Source organism: Anomaloglossus baeobatrachus, chromosome 5, assembly GCF_048569485.1.
Source record: "Anomaloglossus baeobatrachus isolate aAnoBae1 chromosome 5, aAnoBae1.hap1, whole genome shotgun sequence".
Lineage (NCBI taxonomy): Eukaryota > Metazoa > Chordata > Amphibia > Anura > Aromobatidae > Anomaloglossus > Anomaloglossus baeobatrachus.
The window spans coordinates 26153188-26179220 of NC_134357.1; the positions used below are offsets into that span (position 1 = coordinate 26153188).

At 47.9% G+C, this 26033-nt stretch overlaps 1 protein-coding gene across 1 annotated transcript; it reads left to right on the forward strand.

Annotated features, from left to right (window-relative positions):
* The first annotated feature begins 665 nt into the window (after positions 1–665).
* Positions 666–26033, forward strand: LOC142312587 (C-type lectin domain family 2 member D-like). The gene is made up of 5 exons (XM_075351576.1): positions 666–687; positions 2990–3088; positions 9369–9547; positions 14353–14459; positions 25883–26033. Exons 1-5 carry the CDS (start codon positions 666–668, stop codon positions 26031–26033), a joined length of 558 nt encoding a protein of 185 aa, XP_075207691.1.

Sequence of the window (26033 nt, forward strand, 5' to 3'; positions counted from 1 at the left end):
GCTGGGATGTAAAAAAAAAAAAAAAATATATATATTTATTTTGTTTTTTGCTGCCAGAAAGTGCCGCCCCCCCGCAACGTGCCACCCCAGGCACGGGACCACGGGTGCCTAGTGGCAAATACGGCCCTGCCTTCACCCCATTCAAATGGAGGATCAGAAGTCTTGCCCTTCTTTACCTGACCTACCAGGAGCTCGTGCAAAGGTGCTGCCATCTTCGTATAGCCCTTTATGAATCCCCTGTAGTATCCCACCAGGTCTAGAAACTGACGTACCTCTTTGACGGTGGTTGGTCTGGACCAGTTCTTGATGAGTGATCTTTTCTGGATCTGGTGCCACTCCCACTGTACTGACCACATGCCCGAGATACTGGACCTTTGGTTTCAGCAAATGGCATTTTGATGGTATTCAGCTTCATTCCATATTTGGACAATGCTTCAAATACCTCAGCCAGATGTTTCAGGTGTTCCTCATAGGTTTTTGAATACTCGATGACATCATCTCTGTCGCCTAGGGAATGGGGTACTTGGTCCCGAGTGGTTTGCTACTGGGGAATGTCACTTTGGTGGCCGTTGCCCGGTCCTGTGCCCTGGATGCTTTTTAATGGGGAGTATTTACTGGGGAAATTAAAGTCATTAGTGTGACGCCACCTGCGGGTTGCGGTTAATATGGTGGAACCACGGCTGCTGAGTAGGTTACCCCTAGGGCTGGTGGTGATGGTAGGCCCTCCGCAGGTAGGGCTGAGCCAGGGAATTTGTGTAATGGAGACTTTCGCCGTTAATAAAGGGAGTCCACACCATGGTTGAAGTTAACAATCTCTACTCACTCTTCACCCTCGGACGACCAGTTCCAGTCCCTGATAGCCAGTGCCAGCTTGGTTACTCGATTGCTCTGTCCCCGGCACCCTCAGTGTGTTTGTGTCCCCATAGCTTGAAGCGGTTTGGGGCCTGACTATCCCTGTTGTGTAGCAGCCTCCTTGTCCGTATGGCGGGCAGTGTGGACCCTGTAGGGCCGGTCTGTATCCCGGGTCCTTGATCCTTGCTTTACTGCTGGTGCCCCGGATCTGTGGGTCAGTGAGGTCCGTGAAGGTTCCCTCACTGTGCAAATATTTGCCAGAACGTATGAAACTGTTGCCTCACCTAGGGCCCTGTGCCCTGTCGGTGCTCGGGTCCCAGCGGTACTCGGGTGTACCCGCCCTGGCGACCACTCTCCTGTGCACCCGGGCCACCGTCTACACGACCCAGATCTCAGGCACCTTTCACTCTCTACTACTGTCTGTCTGCTGTCCCCTCCCACCAGGCTGTCTAGTTCCCTCTGGTCTGGCTCCACCCTCTAGGTGGCCATGCCCTTGTGTCTAACTAGCCAGTGCCCCCTGGTGTGGAGTGGGAACTGGGATTTTGGTGTGTCTTGGTGTTACTGGCACTGGTGTTCCAGGTCCTTGGGGGTAGGCCCTGCTTCCTGGTGAGGATGCAGTACCTCGTAGTGTGCTGAGTGGCTCAGGGGCGCTACAGGCAGTTCAGGGATCACTCACTCACTAGAGCCAGTCACGCACACACTACAGAAGCAGGAAATATTACTGGCGCCGTTCCGGAGTCAGCAACACCAAGATATGGTGGCTCAACCTCCGGAATGAGACAGAATGAAACAAGCACCTCCCATGACCTGTGACCCCGAGGGAATACATGCTGCGGCTCAGCGGCAACCGAGCCAAACCTAGATCATGACACCCTGTTTTTCATGGGTGGGGGTCGGAGAACAGTGTAGCGACTTCGCTCCTTCGTGGTGGTCAGTATTGTGAAATAGTGTTGGTTGAATGAAGGCTGACTTGCTGCGGGAGTCTGGCCCGGCATTACGCCTCGTTCAAACATTTTCCCAGTTAACTGTTTGTGCCTTGATCACCCGTTATCCCAAGCTATGACCCAAACGCATCCAATAAATGATGAGAGTTTTTGTATACAGTGTGTCCACCCATGTTCTGTCCACCGCCATTAACTTGAGAACGGCAGCAGCTATAGGAATAGAAGTGGTGTCTAGGCATAGTAAAGTAGCCATGCGCTACGTCATGGAACCACCTATAGTGCCACCTGGTGGAAAACAACGGAATTAGCATTTTTATCTCGAAAACGGAACAAGATAGAGAAAAAAAGTAAAAAATTGTAGGGCATCATCAATTCAATACGAATCGACACCTTGCATACAGAAATGCTATGATATGAAACCCATGACCCCCCCAAAACATTGAATGCTGGTCACGCATATGGCGCTCATTTAACTTTGATGCTCAAAGTGGCCCCCGTCAGCTGCAATGCACATCTGGACTCTGCACAGCATACTGTATCTTGCTGCACGTCGTGCAATATGTTAGGTGACACGTTTGCACAAGCATCTGTGATACGTCGTCGTAGGTCCTGCAATGTTGGTGGAGGGGTCGCATACACCTGTTGTTTGATGTGACCTCACAGAAAGAAGTCCAATGGGGTCAGGTCAGGTGAGCGGAGGCCACTCCACACAACCACCATACCCAATGACTTGTAGGAAGGTCTCCATGAGGTATCGCTTCACTCCGCAGCCTTGTGAGTTTTACACGTTCTAATCATAGCATTTCTGTATGCAAGGTGTGGATTCGTATTGAATTGATGATGCCCAAAACTTTGTAATTCACTTTTTTTCTCTATCTCGTTCCGTTTTCGAGATAAAAATGCTAACTCTGTTGTTTTCCACCAGGTGGCGCTATAGGTGGTTTCATTGCGTAGCGCATGGCTACTTTACTATACCTAGACACCACTTCTATGCCTATAGCTATATGGATGGAAACACTATATATTTTGATATCTCTCTATTGAAGCTCAGTTGTGTTACGCTATCTGTGTTTTATCCGGACATGGGAGATTGTTGCGGTTTAGGACTCAGCAGTCTGGCGACTATGATCTTTGTACGTTATTTGCAGCACAGTTATTGTGTTTAATTTATACATTTCATTGTTTTTCTGTAGGTCTAAACCAAACCGGACTGTTACAGATCATCGTTGTTATGATCTTCTTATTTTTAGCGACTATATTTTGTACTTTGTGGTCGACTCATGCAGTGAAAGGTGAGAATATCGACAATGTATAGCGATAATGTCATGTACACATATGATTTATGGGAAAACATTCTTTTCAATTTTACCAAGATGAACCCGGTCCATATGTTCTATTAATTCCTACAGACATCAATGATGTGGAAGCTGGGGAGGACCGGGGGTATTATATGGATAGTCATGCAGGAAAAATGAGTGATGGGTGTGATCTGATGGTGCTGAGCGAGAAATGGGCACGCAGCGAGTGCTGAGAAAGACAGATCACCATCCGCTATATACACAACTATACAGTATATAACTTCACTCACCACCGAACACTCACCTCCACGCCAGCCCCCCATCTGCCTTTACTTATTGCAGATTTAGACCTTGGACCTAAATAATAAATGTAAACCAATAAATAGCTAAATTTAGCTTAGTCCGAATAAATACAAGTGCATCTCAATAAATTGGAATATCATAAAAAAATTAATTTACTTCTGTAATTCAATACAAAAAGGGAAACATATATATTTTATAGAGTCATTACACACAGCGGGATCTATTCATATATATTACTGTGTGTAATGACTCTATACAATATATAGGAATAGATCCCTCTGTGTGTAGTGACTCTATATAGTATAGGGATAGATCCTTCTGTGTGTAGTGACTCTATATAATATATAGGAATAGATCCTTCTGTGTGTAGTGACTCTATATAATATATAGGAATAGATCCCTCTGTGTGTAGTGACTCTATATAATATATAGGAATAGATCCCTCTGTGTGTAATGACTCTATATAATATATAGGAATAGATCCCTCTGTGTGTAATGACTCTATATAATATATAGGAATACATCCCTCTGTGTGTAATGACTCTATATAATATATAGGAATAGATCCCTCTCTGTGTAATGTATATAATCATAATAATAATGTGTAATGTGTATAATCTATATAATATATAGGAATAGATTCCTCTGTGTGTCGTGACTCTATATAATGTATAGGAATAGATCCCTCTGTGTGTAATGACTCTAATAGATAGGAATAGATCCCTGTGTGTGTAATGACTCTATATAATATATAGGAATATATCCCTCTGTGTGTAGTGACTCTATGTAATATATAGGAATAGATCCCTCTGTGTGTAATGACTCTATATAATATATAGGAATAGATCCCTCTGTGTGTAATCACGCTACATAATATATAGGAATAGATCCCTCTGTGTGTAATGACTCTATATAATATATAGGAATACATCCCTCTGTGTGTAGTGACTCTATGTAATATATAGGAATAGATCCCTCTGTGTGTAATCACTCTACATAATAGATAGGAATAGATCCCTCTGTGTGTAATGACTCTATATAATATATAGGAATAGATTCCTCTGTGTGTAATGACTCTATATAATATATAGGAATAGATCCCTCTGTGTGTAATCACTCTACATAATATATAGGAATAGATCCCTCTGTGTGTAATGACTCTATATAATATATAGGAATAGATCCCTCTGTGTGTAATGACTCTATATAATATATAGGAATAGATTCCTCTGTGTTTAATGACTCTATATAATATATAGGAATAGAGCCCTCTGTGTGTAATCACTCTACATAATATATAGGAATAGATCCCTCTGTGTGTAATGACTCTATATAATATATAGGAATAGATTCCTCTGTGTGTAATGACTCTATATAATATATGCATGCCTTTTCACAGAAATACATATAAAATAATTATGGCATCACAATAAAATACAAAAAAGTCCACTAGATGGAGACAGAGAGCAATAAATGAAAAAAACAGATGAGGGAAAAAAAGTTTCCTATGTAATAACAAGAGAGATTAACAACATAGATAAAGTTATCACATAAGTAATAGCAAAGTTGCAACAGTTGGAAAATGGTAAAAGATAACTCACCTATTGTGAATGGTGGATCTTGTGTGATCTGCTGTATATAGAGGGATATCGGTAATTGTTCAGGAGGGGGTGAGCTGTGATAAAACAGGATGCAACCATTCATAATAGCTATTATCACAGTTCACCTCCTCCTGTGCAATGAATGATAACACAAGATCCACTACTCACAATAGGTGATGTCACAACTCACCTCCTCCTCCTGTACAATGACTGATAACACTTCTATATACAGTAGATAACACAGGCTCCAGCATTCACAATAGATATCACATCTCACCTCCTCCTCCTGTACGATGAATGATAACACAAGATCCACCACTCACAATAGTCCGATGTCACAGCTCACCCCCTCCTTTACAATAACTCATAATACTTCTATATACAGTAGATAACACAGGCTATACCATTAATAATAGGTGATATCACAGCTCACCTCCTCCTTTACAATGACTGATAACACCTCTGTATACAGGAAATAACACAGGATCCACCATTCACAATTGGTGATGTCCCAGCTCACCTCCTCCTCCTGAACAATGACTGATAACACCACTATGTACACAGCTATACACAGTAGATAACACAAGATCCAACATTCACAATTTGTGATATCTACTGTATATATGAGGTGTTATCAGTCATTGTACAGGAAGAGGAGGTGAGCTGTGACATCATCTATTTTTAATGCTGTATCCTATTTTATCTACTATATATAGAGGTGCTATCATTCATTACACAGGAGGGGGAGGAGGTGAGCTGTGATATCACCTGTTGTGCATGGTGGATCTTATGACGTCTATTGTGATTATACAAAGAGTGCTGAAAAGTTATCTATATGGAACAGAAACTGTGAGTCTAACGCACTTAAAGGGCAATGTGCAATTGTAATTTTTCTTTTCCAAATAGATAATGATTAGCGATGAGCGGACTCGCAGTTCCGATTTTTAAATTCCAGTTCCGGGCCGGATTCTGGTCTTCATATAAGTCTATGAGGACCAAAATCCGTCGACTAAAAATGTTGGTAGAAGGGCTAGGGGGGTTGGGAGCAAGCGGTTCATACTTACCGAGGCTCAGTCACAGCTGTACACAGCTTCCAGGCCGCCCTTTCACTTCCGGTGCTGCGCATTAATCCAAATGCACTGCTTTACCTGCCCATAGGGATTGGTTGCAGTCAGACGTGCCCCCACCCTGAGTGACAGCGTGTCTGCCGCTTCCAATCACAGACGCTACGTGTATCTATCGTGGTTTAAACATAAATAAATAAAGCATTTGTCATAGGGTCCAACCATATTATGGTACCCAGCACAGAAAAAGCATATGGCTACAGGCTGCAGCCCCCAGCCGTGTGCTTATTTTGGATGTGTATGAAAATAGGGGGAACCACTTACAGCTTTTTTTTAAAAAAAGTATTTAAATAATTTAAAAATAAAATGGCATGTGGTCCTACTCAATTTTGATACCCAGTCAAGATAAAGCCCGACAGCTGGGGAACCCATGGATATTGGGAGCACCCTAGCCTAAAAATAGCAGCCTGTATCCTCCCGAGATTGTCGCATTCATTAGATGCAACAAGCCCGACGCTTTACCCGACTCTTCCCGATTGCCATGGTGCGGTGGCAATCAGGGTAGTGTAAAAGGTTAATGGGAGCCCACAGCTGCCACTAAAGCCTAGATTAGTAATGGGGAGTGTCTGAGACCTCTCCATTACTCATCGGTAAGTGAAAAGAAGCACAAACACCGAAAAAAATCTTTATTTGGAATAAAATACAAAAAACACCCTTTCACCACTTTATTAACCCCCAAAACACCCCTGCAGGTCTAACATAATCCACACTGGGTCCCATGACGATTCCAGCTTTTCTACATCTTAACTGACAACGCGCAATCATAGAACATGATGTAAATTCAGTCAGAGAATGAATGAGGCGCGCGATCAGCGGTGACGTCACTCAGATTAGTTGCGGTTGCAGCTTGAGGTTACCACGGTCCATCACCTGTGACCGCAGGTAACCTAACCGCAGAGGACCTCAGGTGACCTTTTTAAACTCAGTGAACTCACCTGCATCTCCTGGCAGAAAACCACGTTTTTTTGCCAAGAGATGCAGATTTGGTGCTGAAATTTTTACACTATATTCCTGCATCCATTCTACACCTCCTGGCAAAAAAAAAAAAAAATCGAATCACTACCGTATCATACCTCTGCAGATTTGATATGTCTTTTTGCCAGGAGATGTAGATTGGGTGCATAATATGGTGTAAAAATTTCAACACTAAATTTGCATCTCTTGGCCCAAAAATCTCCAAGAAAACTATTGTCTGCCTGGAGGTACAAATTTGGTGCTGAAATCTGGGGCAGACATTTCAGCACCAAATTTGCACTTTCTGGCAGAAAACTGCATTGAGATGGCGTCACCTGAGGTCAAATTACCTGCGATGAAAGGTGGAGGACCGTAGGAACCTCCCGCTGTGACCGCAAATAACCTGCGTGATTTCACTGCTGATCATGTGGCTCTTTCATTCTCTGCATGAACCTCACAGCGCTCGGTCATGTACTATGATCACATGGTGTGACTTCAGATATGTAGCAGAACTGGAATCATTGTGGGACCTTGTGTGGATTACGTCGGACCTGCAGGGGTGTTTGGGGATTAATAAATTGTATTTTATTTCAAATAAAGGAATTTTTCTGTGTTTGTGTTTATTTACTTTCACTTCCAGATTAGTAATCAAGGGGTTTCATAGATGCCTGCCATTACTATTCTAGGACTTAAGGGGGTGTTACACGTGAAAGCACCCGCCCCCTTCGTTTGTGTGTCACGGGCAAATCGCTGCCCGTGGCGCACAAAATCGTTAGGAGCCTTACCTGCCTAGCGACGGGACTTACCTGCCTAGCGACGTCGCTGTTGTGACCGCCGCTGGGGCGGTTCGTGTGGCGTCACAGCGACCAGCGGCGTCACTAAGCAGCCGCCCAATAGAATTGGAGGGGCGGAGATTAGCGGGACGTAACATCCCGCCCACCTCCTTCCTTCTGCATTGTCGGCGGCCGCAGTTAAGCTGTTTTTTATCGTTCCCGGGGTGTCACACGTAGCGATGTGTGCTGCCTCGAGAACGATGAACAACCTGCGTCCTCCACAATCAACGATTTTTTATAAAGGAGCGACGTGTCAACGATGGACGATTTGGTGTGTATTTTCCATCGTTAACAGTCATTCCTTGCTGTCACAAGCAGCGATGTCGCTAACGATGCTGGATGTTCGTCACGGGATCCGTGACCCCGGCGATATATCGTTAGATACGTCGCTGCGTGTAACTCCGGCTTTAGTGGTAGCTGTGGGTTGTTATTAACCCCTTTTATAGTACCCAGATTGCCACCGCACCAGGGCAATCAGGAAAAGCCGTGTAAAGTTCCGGGACTATCGCATCTAATGGATGTGACAATTCTGTGCTGCTACTTTTAGGCTGGGAGGCGGCCTAATAAGCATGGGTCTCCTCAGTCTGAGAATTCCAGCCCCAGCTGTCATTTTTTATCGTGACTGGGTATCAAAATTGGGGGGACTGCATGCTGTTTTTTAAAATTATTTATTTAAATATACTGTATATTTTTTTAAAAAGGCACATGCAGTTACTCTTATTTTGATATGCAGCCAAAATGAGCAGCCTGTAGCCAGCATGCAGTAGTATGTTTAATCAGTGCTGGGTATCAGAATATGGGGGGACCCTACTCCAAATATTTTATTTATTTCTTTTTATACCACCATACTGACACGCAGACAGCGCCTATGATTGGTTACAGTTAGACGCAGTCACACAGGGTGGGGGCGTGTCTGACTGCAACCAATCACAGACGCCAGGACGGCCAGTGGGCGGGGACAGCAGTGCATATGGATGAGCAATAATGAGCGGCCCAGGAAGTGAATGGGCTGCTGCTGGAGCAGTTACAGCCACGATGGAGCCTCGGTAAATATGAAGCGCTCGCTTCATTCTTATTTTCAATTTATTTTTTTTAATTCCTCCGAAAGCCAGATCCGGATCAACACCTGGAATAACTGGCCTGGGTCTGGCACTCGGGCACCTTTGGAACTGCATGGATCCGGACTTTTGTAGTCCGGGTCCGACCATCACTACTTTTGATATAAAATGATATATAAAAAATAAATAAAAATTGAATTATACATTCCATTTAAATAACAAAGCTAGATCTGCAAAAATAGCTGCACGTTACCGTTCTCCATATAAATAATATATCAATTCATATAATGGTATAAAAGAAATAGTTATAAAAATTGTCAAACTTCTTGGTCATTATTGGAAAATCCTCGGTGTTTCTCTGCTTCTGTAATGTTAGGCCTTATGTCTTTTTGTCTTCTCAGGAAAGAATAAAAATATAATGTCAGTAAATTATTCCTCCGACCCCTGTGAGGACGACTGGATCTGGTCAAGAAGAAAGTGTTACTATTTCTCCTCTAATATTAGTGAATGGCAGACGGGTCAGGATTTCTGCGCCTCCAGGAACGCGTCTCTCGCCCTTATAGATTCCATGGAGGAGCTGGTGAGCGCACGAATGGGAGATTTTCCACATTTTGCTTCTTTTGTTGGTGGGTTTTGTCTCCATGAGCCAAAAGAGCTTTCAATGTTGACGGATGGCCACAACTTTTAACAGCGAAGGTTCCTTTTACCCCAAGTCATACTCATTGAGCCAACTGCCTACAAAAGCTGTATCATATAAGGGGGTTTGGGGGTCTTGTGGTAGTGGTTGTGGGTTTGGAGTATTATAAGTGATCCTCAGCTCGATTTTTATTAAGGACACAAGTCAAACCTAAGATGATAAGTTTTATGAAGCAGAAACCTGGACAGACGGGAACTATGGATATATTGTTTTTGGACTTGCACAAATAAATGGAATTGTAGGTTCCCATTGGGATCACAAGTGTGGAGGGGGCTCAGATGATGAGTGCTAGTCACACACGGCTGATGCTGGCTATATTATATAGGCAGTGTCTGAGTCTAAAGGCCCCATCACATGCAATGACGTATCTAACGATATATCGCCGGGGCGCACTTTCGGCATTGTTTGTGACGTCGTTGCGTGTGACACCAAGGAGCGACCGTTAATGATGGAAAATACTCACCAAATCATCCATCATTGACATGTCGTTCATTTTAAAAAAAATCGTTGATTGTTGAGGTCGCAGGTTGTTCGTCGTTCCCTAGGCAGCACACATCGCTACGTATGACACCGCGGGAACGGCGAACTACAGCTTACCTGTGGCCGCCAGCAATGAGGAGGAAAGGAGGTGGGCGCGATGTTACGGCCGCTCATCTCCGCCCCTCCTCTTCTATTGGGCAGCCGCTTAGTGATGTCGCTGTGACGCCGCACGAACCGCTCCCTTAGAAAGGCCACAGCAACGTCGCTAGGCAGGTAAGTAGTGTGACGGCTCCAAACGATATTGCGCGCCATGAGCAGCGATTTACCCGTAACGCACAAATGATAGGGGCGGGTACACTCGCTAGCGATGTCGCTGCTTGTGACCGGGCCTTTACAGTAGTGACCAGAGAAGGGCTTCAATGGCTGCTGTTAACCATTTAGCTGCTGATATCAATCTCTGACAGCAGCATTTAAATTAAATTAGTACCAGTGCGCACTGGCTCCCATCACTCCAGGCACTGTGATTGCTTGATGGCTATACATTACCTGCTGAATGTCCCGATTACTGCCATCTTGATACTCCTGTGAAGGCCAGTCATATGCTGGGCTTCCGAGGAGACTGTGATTTTCTCTATACACAGCAACACTGAGGAATTGCATTACATAGTACAAGATATAAGATGATTGCAGGTTCAAGTCACCTAAGGGGAGTAAAAAATAAAAGTTTTTAAAAATATAAACAAAAATAATTTGAATTACCCGCCTTTTCCCACACTAAAAATTAAAAAAAAAAACTATTCCAGCAAAATCTGTGCCCTAAAAGCCGAATAGCACTTCTACCTGCTCTGCACTGCTGTATGGCCAAACAGTAGTTTCTGACAACATGTTGGGCATCACCATGTTGGGAAAAGATCGCGCAATAAATTGTAGGGTCCAGTTTTACCTTTTATTCCTTGTGTAACTTACAGATTTGCAGCTAATAAAAAAAAATCTATTTTTTTTACACTAAAATGTTTTATTTCCCCATTCCAATGTTATGTAATTCTGTGAGGCACCTGTAGATTCAAAATACTCACTACACCCCTAGATGAATTCCTTACGCAGTGATGCTTCCACTATGGGGTCACTTGTGGGTTTCTTCTGATCTGGTACCTCAAGGACTCGGCTAATGGAGGCCACAATCTATTGAAACGAAATCTGCATTCTAAAAACTAAGTTATGCTCCTTGCCATCTGATCCCCACCGTGTGCTCAAACAGTAGTGTCCAACCACATAAGCGGTAGTACCAGATTGGGTATAAACTTCATAACACATTGTTATGTCCATCTTCTCTTATACCCCTTGTGTAAATTATTAATTTTATGCTATTAAATTAAATTTTTTGCTTTTATATCTAAATGTTATAAAGTTTAGTGAAACATCTGTAGGTTAAACATTCTCGGTACACCTTTAGATGAATTCCTTGAATGGTCTAGTTTCCAAAATGGGGGTCACTTGTTTGGGGGCTTCTACTGTTGTTGCATGTCAGGGGTTTTGCCAATGCGACATGGAATCTGCAATCTATTCCAGCCTAATTTTAAGCTCCAAAAATCAAATATTGCTCTTTCCTTTCTGAGAACTGCCGTGCGCCCAAACAGTAGTTTTTGACCACATCTGGGGTATCAACGGATTCAAGAGAAATTGAGTATTAAATTATGAGGTCCATTTTCTCCTATTATCCATTGGGAAAATTTCAAATATGGGGCTAAAACAGTATTGTCTGTATATGACCCCTCTAAATTGTAAAGTGCTGCGGGATGTGTTTGGCGCTATATAAATAAAAAATATTCTTAACAATATTTTAGTGGGAAAAAAAAATTGTCTACACAACTAAATTTTATAAAGTTCTGTTTAGCATCTATGGGTTGAACGTGCGCAACACCCCCCTAGATGAATTCCTTGATGGGTCTAGTTTCCAAAATAGGTTTACTTGTGGGGGGTTTCTGCTATTTTGGTACCTCGGGTTCTGTAAATGCGAAACGGTGTCTGCAATCTATTCCAGCGAAACGTACATTCCAAATACCAAATGTTACTTTTTACAATCTGATCCTGGCCGTTTGTCCAAACAGAATTTTTTTTTACTACATGCAAGGTATTGCTGCACTCAGAAAAAAGTGGGTAACAAACTGTAGGATTCACTTTTTTGTGTTATTGCTTCCAAAAGTAAAGAATTTGAGGCTAAAGCTGGAAGAAGATATAGTGAAACGCACGTCGGGGTTTGGTCCTGGCTGCCTGAGCTATTTATCCCACTGGGGTTGATATATCTCTTTTGTTTGTGGGTTCCACTTGGATTTTGTATAATTTGTGAAATATCTTATGTACTTCCATGTTGTTAGTCATTTTTTTCTTACATTATATAACTGTGTATTTATTTGAACACTAATTGTGTTGTATGCTTGTGGATCAAATTATTTTGCACTACAGTTTTTTACTATTTATAGGCATACCTATATACTGCTACCATCTAGTGGAGGAACATAGCAAGTACCTTGTGAAATTTGGCTTTATTTTGACCAATGTTTATTTTGGTGTTATAGTCCAGAGTTGTCCAATTTATTCTCAGTGTCTCCTTGTATTTTATTGGAAAAAAATGTTAACTAATAACATTTATTTGTTCAATTAAATTTTATTCATTTAATTTTTTTGGATGATTTGTATATTTTGGAAGTGATATGTTTAATATAGTGGCCCTTTGTATTTATTATCACTTAAAGTGACATTGCTCAGATTTCCAAAATTTGGCCTGGTCAGGATGGTCAAAATTGGCTCCATCACTAAAGAGTTAAACCTATAAACGGCCATTTACACTCTGCGACATCGCTAACGATATATCATCGGGGTCACGGTGTTTGTGACGCACATCCGGCGTCGTTAGCGACATCGCAGCGTGTGACAGGCAGGTGCGACCTTAAACAATCGCAAAAGAGACAAAAATCGTTGGTATATGAGAGGTCATTCATTTACCAAAAATCATTGTCTGGTAAGTAGCGATGTTGTTGCTCGTTCCTGCGGCATCACACATCGCTATGTGTGACACCGCAGGAGCAACGAACATCTCCTTACCTGCGTCCACCAGCAATGCGGAAGGAAGGAGGTGGGCGGGATGTTCCGGCCGCTCATCTCCGGCCCTCCTCTGCTATTGGACGGCTGCCGTGTGATGTCGCTGTGACGCCGCACAAACTGCCCCCTTAGAAAGGAGGCGGATCGCCGGCCACAGCGACGTCGCAGGGCAGGTAAGTCCGTGTGATGGGTGTTAGCGATGTTGTGCGCCACAGACAACGATTTGCCCGTGTCGCACAACCGACGGGGGTGGGTACACTCGCTAGCAATATCGGTACTGATATCGCAGCGTGTAAAGTACCCTTAAGCCTGCTTTACATGTTACGATTCTGCATACCATATCGTATGCGATCGTAACCGCCCCCATCGTATGTGCAACACGTTGAATTTGTTGAATGTGCCGCACAAACGATTAACCCCCGTCACACGTACTTACCCGTCCATACGACCTCGATGTGGGTGGCGAACGTCCACTTCCTGGAGTGGGAGGGACGTTCAGCGTCACGCAGCAGCCTGCCAATAGAAGCGGGTGGCGGAGATGAGCGGGACGTAAACATCCCACCCACCTCCTTCCTTCCGCATTGTCGGCGGGAGCCGCGGACGGAGGTAAGCTGTCATTCAATGTTCCCGGGGTGTCACACACTGCGATGTGTGCTGCCTCGGGAACATTGCACAACCGCACGTTCAATTTATGAGGAATGAACGACATGCATGCGATGAACGGATTTTCGTTCAATCGCAATTGCATGGAGGTTTTACACGCTACAATCATACTTACGATGCCGGATGTGCGTCACTTACGATGTGACCCCGCCGACACATTGTAAGATTTATTGTAGCGTGTAAAGCGCCCTTTAAGTCTGCAGTTCAATTGCATCTCAGTTGTTTCATGTTATATCAATCATAATGGCCTGCAGAGCTGAAATCACGAAGATTCGGTCACTGTCCACGTATTTCTGGACCTAACTATATGAAGATCCCTGGTGGCCTCTAAATTGGAATATTAATTTAAGAAGCTAAATTATAACTTTGGGTGAAGATGGAGGAGATGTTCGCGGAGTCTTTGTTATACTGGAGACCTAACGCGATTGTTTTGCTTCATTTTGCAGAATTTTCTAGTGAGATTCAAAGGTTCTTCTGATCATTGGATTGGTCTGTCGAGAGAACAAGAAGGACGACCGTGGGTGTGGACGAACGGATCTTTATGTACAAATATGTAAGTTACACAAGTGTGAAAGAGATATGAATAAACTCCCGGAGTGTTGTACACTGATCTGCAGTCATGACGTATCTATAGGGATAGTCGGGTCTCCAATGTAAAACTTCCCTTACCAACTGTACCTAAAATAATGACACAGACTACGACTTTATTGCACGAATGGCCACAGCTTTATTTAACAGTATATATGTACCCAAACTCGTGGCTCCACATGCCACCCATTAATAACACATAACCTGTACATATATACTTATTCTCCACAAAACACACCTGATAGATCCGTCCGAGAGGCCAAACCATCATTCCTATCCCCCGGCCGTAACCTCCAACCGGCCCAGAGGACCACCTCGGCCGTGACCAACCGACCCGAGGTGTGGGGTAATAACGTTCCATCGTTAATTACCCCTCCCCAGAACCTGCAGGACCTCCGCCCACAAGTTCCCATCCAAACCGAAGCCACTCCCCCTGAGTGGCTTCATACCAACAAACCGACTGTCGGTACTTCCAACCTCTCTGAACGGACCTATCACCCCGCTGTGACAAAAACAAAACTCTTTATTTTTTTTTTTATTTTTTTTTTTATTTATTTATTTATTTTTTTTTTTTCTTTCATGATACTTCCACCCCCGTATAACTTAGGGTTTTGTTTTTTGTTTTTTTTTTATTTTTTATATTATTGCAGGGCGGGCGGGTGGGACACATTGATTGTAGGACAAAGAGGCAGTGACCTATGCACATCCCCCTTTATACCCCCTGCAACACCCCACCCCTTCCAGTCTATCCCCCAATCCCCTTTGCTATCTCTCCCACCAATCCAAAAGCCCCATATACAACCTTCTAGCCATATACCTTAACCCTTTCCTACCCTGAACCCTCCCGATCGTCATGGGGCCTATTCACCCCTATGGGGTTCACTGCCCATCTTGACGTATCTATAGGGATAGTCGGGTCTCCAATGTAAAACTTCCCTTACCAACTGTACCTAAAATAATGACACAGACTACGACTTTATTGCACGAATGGCCACAGCTTTATTTAACAGTATATATGTACCCAAACTCGTGGCTCCACATGCCACCCATTGATAACACATAACCTGTACATATATACTTATTCTCCACAAAACACACCTGATAGATCCGTCCGAGAGGCCAAACCATCATTCCTATCCCCCGGCCGTAACCTCCAACCGGCCCAGAGGACCACCTCGGCCGTGACCAACCGACCCGAGGTGTGGGGTAATAACGTTCCATCGTTAATTACCCCTCCCCAGAACCTGCAGGACCTCCGCCCACAAGTTCCCATCCAAACCGAAGCCACTCCCCCTGAGTGGCTTCATACCAACAAACCGACTGTCGGTACTTCCAACCTCTCTGAACGGACCTATCACCCCGCCACAGACCGGCCAAGTGACACCTTACTTGGCCCGGGCCCGCCACACCCCCATTGTTTGCTTTAAGCCATCCTTCAAAACCAACATCCACAAATCCAAACCTATGCCCGTGAGATGAACCCCATCTCGCCTCAAATAATGCTCGGTGGACTCCTCCAGCTCTCCCTGTCGGACCACCAATCGTCCATTTCGCGCTCCGACCCTGCCAATGCCCGGTTCAATTTTGTACCCGGGCCCTGTTAATATGATCCACCGACCTCGCGAAACGCCACTGCTTCCGGCTATGATACCGGACCCTACAATCAAAATACCAGAGAACGCCTTCCACAAATGCAACAAGTCAAACCTGGTATCCCTCTTCAACTCTGTCGCCACCCTCACTCCAAGGTCATTCCCTCCCACATGCTGAATTAACGCATCCAGTTCCCGATCAATACAGCTAAAAACACCACCTCAAGGCGAACTCTCCCCCAGGTCATGACCAATTTCCGAGCCATTTCAGACGGGCTTCCGTCAGCGCCACTCCGAGCTGCCGACCGTCCCGGCGACCATCCGCCCGCAAAGCTTCCCACCATCTCCCAATCTGCCGAAACCATTCTTCACTCCGACCTCACCTAACGGCTTCAGTCGCTGCCCCAATCCGGAAGGAGTGGGACCCTCAATCCCTTGTCTCCTCCCACACCCGTACTAAAGCCGTCTTCAGCACTGCGATAAACTGGAATCACTATAAAGCGGATCCATCCCCATGCCTAAGGAAAACAACAGGGTAACCACCCCACCTTCCAAAACTCCTTCACTTGTACCACCGGGCGTAGCTAGTGCCCTGGAAATTCAAACAACACCACCAGGCATCCCCAGCCCACTTGATCTGTCATTGAAAACCGTAGCCAGCATTCCGCTCTATCCATCCCAAGCATCACACCCTCCACCAACAGTCCGCCTCCTGCTTGCCCAGCCGGGCTAACCAATTCTCCGATGCGAAAGGCCCAAAGAATGCCAATACGAAGGCCACCGTGAACAAGGCTCATTCATAAGGAAACGAGCATATATCCCCACAAACACCCCACCACACGACCCAACAATGGGAACGCTATAGGCCGCCTTGTGACCCGCGACCGCGCCCCCTTTCGAACACCCCTTCATCGCCTGCCGTTCCAGAAAAAACCTTTGTCGCGTCCCGACCCCTTGCATTTCAAACAAGAAAGCCCACGCCTCCAACTTGAAACCTATGACCGAACAGACCGACCTGCAGAAAAATCCCCATTAATCAACGACAAAACCCCCAACGTTCCTCCCGTGTAACCAGGCTCCATCCAATCCGCCTGCACCAACTCTACCCATTTCTGCCACACCGACTGATACCGGCAACCAGTAGCCTCGGACACCGATCTCCTAAGTCCCTCAAATGCTACACCGACACCAGGTCCCACAGCCATTACGGGCATAGCACTCCATCCTCGTCTGCTCCCGTCACAGTCACCGGAACCTGTGCTACTGCAATCGAGATAGCGCATCACCCACCTCATTTTGAACCCCGGCACATACCGCGCCACCACCCCAATGTTGAGCGCCAAGCAACGCAACAATAGCTGCCTCAAATACCCCACTACTGGAGGTGATTTAGCCGACAGTGAATTGCTAGAATGCACCACCGCCATGTTATCACCATCCATGCCAAGCTTCTTGCCTCCAAATTCGGGCCGCCACTCTAAAGCCACTAAGATGGGAAACAATCCCAGCAGCGCAAGATTCTTTACAAGCCCCTTTTTTCACTCAAAGCCGTGGCCATTTTCAACGCACCAATGTGTTTGAAAAATTGCCCCAAACCCGAGGCCCCCCCGCGTCCGTAAAGAATTCCAGCTGTTTATTTGACAATGCCATCGGCCAGCCATAACATCTTTCCATTGTATTGTTCCAGAAATGCATCCCACACCAGCAGATCTCCTTTCATCCCTTCGTCACTCTGACAAAATGATCCGAAGCTGTCACCCTTGTAGCTGCGCCTGCCAATCGCCTATTAACTATTTGCCCCATCGGCATAATGCGACAAGCAAAATTCAATTTATTACGCACTGACTGCAAATGTCGCAACCGCACCTTCCCAGCCTAAGACAAAACTGCACTGACGCCTTCAAATCACGCAGCTTGCCCCACCGGCAATCGGCGTTCGGCATAGCCACCGTATCAATTCCGTTGCCCGAAAAACCTTGAGCCGTCCCTGGCCCTTCCGCTTTTTCTTTGCAAACGGAATACCTAGGCTTCCTGCTAACCCCTGTAACGTAAATATCAACAAAGGAACAAACTAAGGAGCCCACCGGGCCAACGTAAAGAAATCAACCCAATAGTGAATCACCGCATGGACTACTGCCACTTCCCTGAATACCACTTCCACAAAAGAACTAAACGCTGCAAAATAAACACATGAACTGGAACAACCCCGTGGGCAGGCACCGATCCACATAATATTCACCATCCCACATGCACCCTGAAAGCTGAAAATTCTCCGGATGCCGGAATTAACCAAAATTGCTTCCACCTCCGCCTCGGCCATCAGGGCCCCCCCTGCCGGGCTTCCCGCAGTGACTCCCATGCCGTGTCAAATGAGACATGCAGACCACAGACAACTCAGGTGAAAAAACCCATCGGTCACTGACAAGTCTGCCGGATAGGATAATGATGAATGAGCCAAAAGGTGTTCGGCTCCTTCCTGGGCACCACCCCAAGTGGCGAAATCCTCAAGCTGTAGAATGGCGGGTCCTTGAACAGGCCCGCCATCATCCACAACTCCACCCCCTTCTGCAGCTTTTCCCCCTACCACCTCCAAATGTTTTTCAGCGGACCTCAAATTACCGAAACACCGGCGCCTCGGATTCAAACGGAATCCGGAAACCCTCCCTAAAACCTGTCGCCAACAGCTCCACCGCCCGAACATACGGTTATCTATTTAAATAGGGGTGCATCTCCTCTACCCTCACTGGCGGCCTCCCTTTCCAGACCCCTCCCCCCAACTCTCCTTAACCTTGGTCGAAACACCACGCCAAAGAGCGGGAGCCTCCACAACCGGAACACTCGTATTGTAACCGACACGACGCCCCCAAACTCACTTGCCCCTCATTAAATTGCCAGCCTGGCCCTTTTTCTGACCAGCCGGGGACTCGCCGCTCGCCCCCGGGCTCCCGGCACCCCCTCGAAAGGGCTGGGCCGAGGCCGTCATTAACCGCATCCACAAAGAAATATCTTTGTGGTCCCACCGGATGCCAGGCCGCAGAGCCTTCCGCTGCCGGAACTGCGCATCATATCACAGCCAGCCTAAACCCCCATACCCTCAGTTAGCCTCGCCGATCGAGTCCATGTAACCGGAAAAGGGGGGAGGGGGGGGGACGCTCCGGCTCCTTTTCCCCAATCACCCCGGCTAGGGCCACAAAGTACTGTAGCCAGTTAGTAAAAGTGAGCAACCTATACTTCCTTTTCTCCTCCTCCTCCTTTTCCTTCTTGGAGTCACTCGCTTCCTTCGTCCACGTTAAACTTTTCCAAGGGGAGCAGGGAAAAATTTTTTCACATACTCCCCTCTTCGTATCTTCTCCCTTACCTCCTTTTTTTTTTTTTTTTAAATGTACCCCCAACGGACTTTCAACGCCCACGTATCCTGATACTGCACTCCGTGCCCTATCGCCCAAACGCGCAACCTCGTCCTTCTTTCCGTTTGTCTTTTCCATGTCCTTGCTAACCACCGGCTCAGCCGCCACGCCGTCCGCCTGACCCGCAACAACCGCCAGCCGAAGCCCCCCGTCAGACCCAGGCCCACTCTGACCTCACCGTTCCGCCAACACCCCTGCAATACCCCCCAACAGCTAAGCCCAAAAATTCCGCCCCGGGTAACACCGACTGACTGACCGCCCCCAGCATGCTACCCCCCGCAGAGGAACCCCCATCCCCGCTACCCACAACATTAAACAATAGTGGTCGTCCTCTTACCGAGCTGCCTCTGAACAGAGCAGCCGTAACACGAACGTCCTGCTGCCACTCCATCCGTTCAGCCGCCTCCTCCAATCCTTCTTCCTCGCCGGCTTCAGAGACGCTGCTGAATTCCTCAGGGGGGACCAGCGAGGGGACAGCCTGCCTCCAGCGGCCGTCAACCCCCACGGTCACCTCACCCTGCTCCTCCGGGCGTCTCCCGCTGGGCCTCTGTCTTTTTGCTACGCGGCATCCTGCCGCCGTTCTTCTTTTCTGCCTCCACTCCTGCCTGCTGCGCCATCCCCCCTTCAGGCATCTGTATGGGTCTCCCTCCCTGCCGACTGCAGGGAGGCCGTGCCGCTCCGACGTACGCAGGGAACTCCCCCCAGCCTGATCCTTGCTGGGGGGGACCGTTATTACTGACCGGAGCGTCCGGCCCTGTGAACTGCAGGGCCCTGCTCCCGGTCCTCTCCGGCTGCCGCTCTGATCCGCGCCGCCCCGCACGCACCGATCGCTGCCCTGCCGCCTGCAGGAGCTCTCCGCTCCCCCTCCACAACGCTGGGCACCACCCCCAGCCAACTCCTCACTGGGGGCTGCCGTCGCTCCGTTCCGGGGCCGTGCAGGCCGCAAACCGGAAGTAGGCCTTGCCGAAGCTCCGCCCACTTCCGGCCTACGGGATCTCCGGCGAGGATTCCTCCCGGCGGCTGGTGACTCTCCAGACAGGTGAGGAGAGCTCCGCTGCCCCGGAGGGTCCCCGAGGGGGGGGCTCCCAGATCTCTTCCTCCTCCCCCCGCCAGGGGAGTAGCGCTCCGGTGGTCGCGCCCGCCGAGCGCGCAGTGCCGGCCTGGGAGCAGAAGCAGCAGGCCTAACCGCTCCAGCCCCCAGACCGCCGCCAGCTGCTCCTGCAGCGTGTCCACTTCGCTGACTTCAGAGGCCCCACCAGCAGTGCAGCCAGGGCCGCCATCTTGCAGGTCAGCGAGGCAGCAGCACAGGTGGGACACATTGATTGTAGGACAAAGAGGCAGTGACCTATGCACATCCCCCTTTATACCCCCTGCAACACCCCACCCCTTCCAGTCTATCCCCCAATCCCCTTTGCTATCTCTCCCACCAATCCAAAAGCCCCATATACAACCTTCTAGCCATATACCTTAACCCTTTCCTACCCTGAACCCTCCCGATCGTCATGGGGCCTATTCACCCCTATGGGGTTCACTGCCCATCTTTCATGGGACAAGCCGTTAGTACATATGGACATCATACTGGAGGGGGTCCAACTTATGTGAACAGAAAGGAACTCTGTAAGGCCGGTGTCACACTTGACTCGCATCACCTAACACGGCCTGTCGCTTTCCAGACAGGAGCGTCTCAGCTGCATAGAAATACATGTAGCTGCGCGCCCTAGTCCGGAGAGTGCACGGCCATGCCGGGTGATGTGACTAGATCCTCGCCCAAGTCACTCACAAGTGTGACACCGGCCTAAGTTGAGATTCCACTCTGTGACTTTATCCATGCACAGACAGTGCAGGCAACAAACAGACACAGCCGACAATAACAGTAACATCTGATTTCCCCCCCGGACAGAAGCTTCATAATCTGTGTATGCACAACATAATCACATGTCAGAGCAGCTGTGTCTAACAGCCTGCAGCGCAATGTAATAATCATCACAATATCTTGTTGTGGCTCGCTTGAGGCTTCAGCACCTGATTTTAGGTGTTGTGCTCATCCCGGATTCCTGGGTGATCAGTGCCGGATCTACACCACACCATAAACTACACTCTGTAGACTTCCCTCCCCCAATGGGGACTGGGACCAGGGTCGGGTCACAAAGAAGGTTGCCACAGCGGTTGTATCTATGGATGCCACTGCACTTATGGACTCCCGACCCATTGAGTCCAGGACTCAGGGTCAGGGAGGAGGAGTCACTGGGAAGTATGAGGAGTCCAAAGAACCATTAGGGAGAGTTTGAAAAGTCAGTCAGTTGGGGGACTTCGGTGGAGAGAGCAGCTCACCTAGTGACTTCGGTGGGACAAAAGGAGTACAGTCACCGGGGAGAGTACGGTGTCAGTACTCACGGGACCGAGCACAGACGGGGTGCAGAGACCTAGTACAGGAAGACTCTTTAGGCTCACCTGTTAAATCTGCCAGGTGAGGGAATCATCAGGGTTCCTCACCAACTTTAGTGTCCGGGGCACAGCAGCAAAGAGGGAACCCGGGAATTGGGACAGAGGTCCAACCCATTGAGAGGTTCAAGCTGCCTGCCATACGGGCCAGGACTCTGAGACCAGGAGGGGACCCCAAAACGCTTCAGGCCACGGGGATCCACCAATTACAAACAGGTGCATGGAGGAAGAGCCCGGCACTGGGATCCGAAGAGTTCGGAATCGTCTTGGTGGAGACCGGCACCCCGTGGGTACAAAGAACAACCAATGAGTAAAGACATCTTGAGCCGCAACCCCTTGTGTCGTCTGCTTCTTTCTGTGTCCTGTCAACCCTGAAGGAAACCACCAGCAGAACTACAACTCCCATCTATCCCGCTCTTGCCACTGTAGTCCACCCGGTGCCTTCCACAGACTCTCCTAACAGTTGCTCTGGGGTTATCCGATCCACCTGTGGGGAGCAGAAACACCTCAGCTGCCCCAGAGGTCCCGTGCAGCAGCTGCAGCCCCTTAGCCACAAAACCATAGGTGGCATCACGAACTTTAATTAATAGCAAAAACAACTCCCATCATCACCATCATCATTCCCTTCAATTATTTAATGACACCGCCGGGGTCATGGAGTCGGACCCCGCCACCGCTGACATCCCCGGACTAGTCCGGCCCGGTTCCAAGTACCCTAAGGCCCTGGAGTGGGCGTGTTATTGCCATTTGTTTGTTATTCTAAAGCTGCTCTGACAGTTCTATTATACCTACTATAGCTTTATAATAATCCATAGTTCTGATAAAGATCTCCAAACACCCTGAATACAGTTGTTATGTCGTAGAATTCGGCAGGCTGCATTGGTTTATCACAGGTTCCATTTAAAGGGAAGCTGTCATTGGAATGTCCCAATTTAACCCCTTCACGACCTATGACGTACCAGAATGTCATAAGTAGCGTCACTCCCTTTGATGCGGACTCACACGCTGAGCCCGCACCTTTCCTGAATCCTGACACGTTGGGTGATCTGATCAACCGTCATGTGCCTCTAACAGGCGCGGGTGGATCGGAGATCTATACGTGGCTGTTAACTGGTTAAAACCCATTGCCACAGTGGGATTTAATGCATGCTAGCGGGGAGTGTGCCATTTCCCAGTTCCATCGGTGGCCCCATGACGTGATCACTGGGTTTTGATAGGTTGTCATGACATGACAGCGGATGACCCCATCTGATAAATTGTGTTCAACAATCTTAATCCTGTGTTTGCCTCTTGGATCTTCAAGAGACTGTCATCCCAAGATGCAAATTCGGTTTCGCCCCTATAAAAATCACACCAGTAAAATACATTTTAGTGGTGTAGATGGAGGAAATTTCACTTTTAATCCATATGCAAGTAAGGGCGCTTTTGTGCACCCTTGGTGTGGCTAAATGTCTTGGTGAACCTCTGGTTTGTATGTTTAGCTTGGCTCTGAGTTTGGTTGAAAGTGAGCGTTTGCCTAAAGTCAAATACCTGTTCCTGTGTGTGTGCACTGATACTGGAGGAGCCCAGCGGCGAATAACACGTCAGTAGTGTTAGGGTAGGGGGGAACACTAAGGGGTACTTTGCACGTTGCGACATCGCTACCGAAATATTGTCGGGGTCACGGTTGTTGTGACGCACATCCGGAGCCGGTAGCGACATCTCAATGTGTAAATCCTAGGAGCGATGATGAACGAGCGTGAAACAGTCAAAAATCTCTGATCTGTGTCACGTCATTCATTTTCATAATGTCGCTCCTGCTGCAGGTAAGATGTTGTTTGTTGCTCCAGCGGCGTCACACATCGCTGTGTGTGAAGCCGCTGGAACGTCAAACATCTCCTTACCTGCGTCCCGACGGCAATGCGGAAGGAAGAAGTTGGGCGGGATGTTACGTCCCGCTCATCTCCGCCCCTCCGCTTCTATTGGACGGCCGCTTAGTGACGTTGCGGTGACGTCGCGGTGACGCCGAACGCACCTCCCCCTTGAAGGAGGGATTGTTCGGCGGTCACCGCGACGTCGCCGACCAGGTATGTGCGTGTGATGCTGCCGTAGCAATGTTCGCTACGGCAGCAATCACAAGATATCGCATGTGCGGCGGGGGTGGGTGCTATCGCGCTGGACATCGCTAGCCGATGCTAGCGATGTCGCAACGTGGTACCCCTAAGTGTTGCTGTGGGCAGACTCTGATCTCCGGCTCCTGTGTGAAGCCTCGTGCTTACTGGCCAGATATCAGACCATGCTTACATCTACACCGAGTTTGCACCTGCACTGACACTGTGAGTGCGCCGCCGGGCTCCTCCAGTCTAAGCTAGCTCTGCCACTCAGGCTCAAGGACAGTGCTAGATATGCAAATTGGAGGATGTGATGGTGCTCCGAGCCATTTGGCCACACTAAGGGTGAACCGAGCCATTTGGCCACACTATGGGTGAACCGAACCATTTGGCCACACTAAGGGGTACTTTGCACGTTGCGACATCGCTAGCATCGGCTAGCGATGTCCAGCGCGATAGCACCTGCCCTCGTTGCACATGCGATATCTTGTGATTGCTGCCGTAGCGAACATTATCGCTACGGCAGCGTCACACACACATACCTGGTCGGCGACATCGCGGTGACCGCCGAACAATCCCTCCTTCAAGGGGGAGGTGCGTTTGGTGTCACCGCGACGTCACTAAGCGGCCATCCAATAGAAGCGGAGGGGCGGAGATGAGCAGGACGTAATATCCCGCCCAACTTCTTCCTTCCGCATTGTCGTTGGGACGCAGGTAAGGAGATGTTTGTCGTTCCAGCGGCTTAACACACAGCGATGTGTGACGCCGCTGGAGCAACAAACAATTTCGTACCTGCAGCAGTAACGACATTATGGAAATGAACGACGTGACACAGATCAGCGATTTTTGACTGTTTCACGCTCGTTCATCATTGCTCCTAGGATTTACACATTGCGATGTCGCTACCGGCGCCGGATGTGCGTCACAATAACCGTGACCCCGACGATATTTCGTAGCGATGTCGCAACGTGCAAAGTACCCCTAAGGGTGCACCAAGCCATTTGGCCACACTAAGGGTGCACCGAGCATTGGGCCACACTAAGGGCGGCTTTGCACACTACGACATCGCAGGTGCGATGTCGGTGGGGTCAAATCGAAAGTGACGCACATCCGGCGTCACTTGCGATGTCGTAGTGTGTAAATCCTAGATGATACGATGAACGAGCGCAAAAGCGTCGTTATCGTATCATCGCTGCAGCCTCCGACATTTCCATAATGCCGGTGCAGCGACAGGTGCGATGTTGTTCCTCGCTCCTGCGGCAGCACACATCGCTGTGTGTGAAGCCGCAGGAGCGAGGAACTTCACCTTACCTGCCGCCGGCTGCAATGAGAAGGATGGAGGTGGGTGGGATGTTTACGTCCCGCTCATCTCCGCCCCTCCACTTCAATTGGCCGCCTGCCGTGTGACGTCGCTGTGACGCCGCACGACCCGCCCCCTTAGGAAGGAGGCGGGTCGCCGGCCAGAGGGACGTCGCACGGCAGGTATGTGTGTGTGAAACTGCCGTAGCGATAATAATCGCTACGGCAGCTTTCACTAGATATTGCACGTGCGACGGGGGCGGGACTATCGCTGCAGCATCGGTAACACATTGTTACCGATGTCGCAGCGTGCAAAGCCCGCCTAAGGGTGCACCAAAGTGCCCTCATTTGAATTAAAAGTTACATTTTCTGCATGTACATACTAAACTACTATCTATGACTGTTAATATTTTTCTATAGGCTAAGTGACCGATATAAATGTCCAGGTTGCTGAATTAGAATTTTAAGGGACGACAGAATAAATATTATTCACTGTCACTCATGTCTAGTTCCTTTGTAGAACAAAATTTTCATTCCTCATTCGCTTTGTTCCTGCAGGTTCCACATTCATGGGGTATCGAAGTGTGTGTTTCTGAACAGCGGACACGTCTCCAGCGCATCGTGTTACTCAGACAAATACTGGATCTGTAATAAACCGGACACAAGGACTACAGAGCGAACGCTCAGTTACGGTCTCTGTGCTCAGTGA

Bases quoted from the DNA above. Each gene is read 5' to 3' on its own strand.
- LOC142312587 (XM_075351576.1), top strand. From the start codon at position 666: ATGGTGGAACCACGGCTGCTGA. The intron at 688-2,989 runs GTAGGTTACCCC...GTTTTTCTGTAG, and splicing joins GGTGGAACCACGGCTGCTGA to GTCTAAACCAAACCGGACTG. The intron at 14,460-25,882 runs GTAAGTTACACA...TTGTTCCTGCAG, and splicing joins GGATCTTTATGTACAAATAT to GTTCCACATTCATGGGGTAT.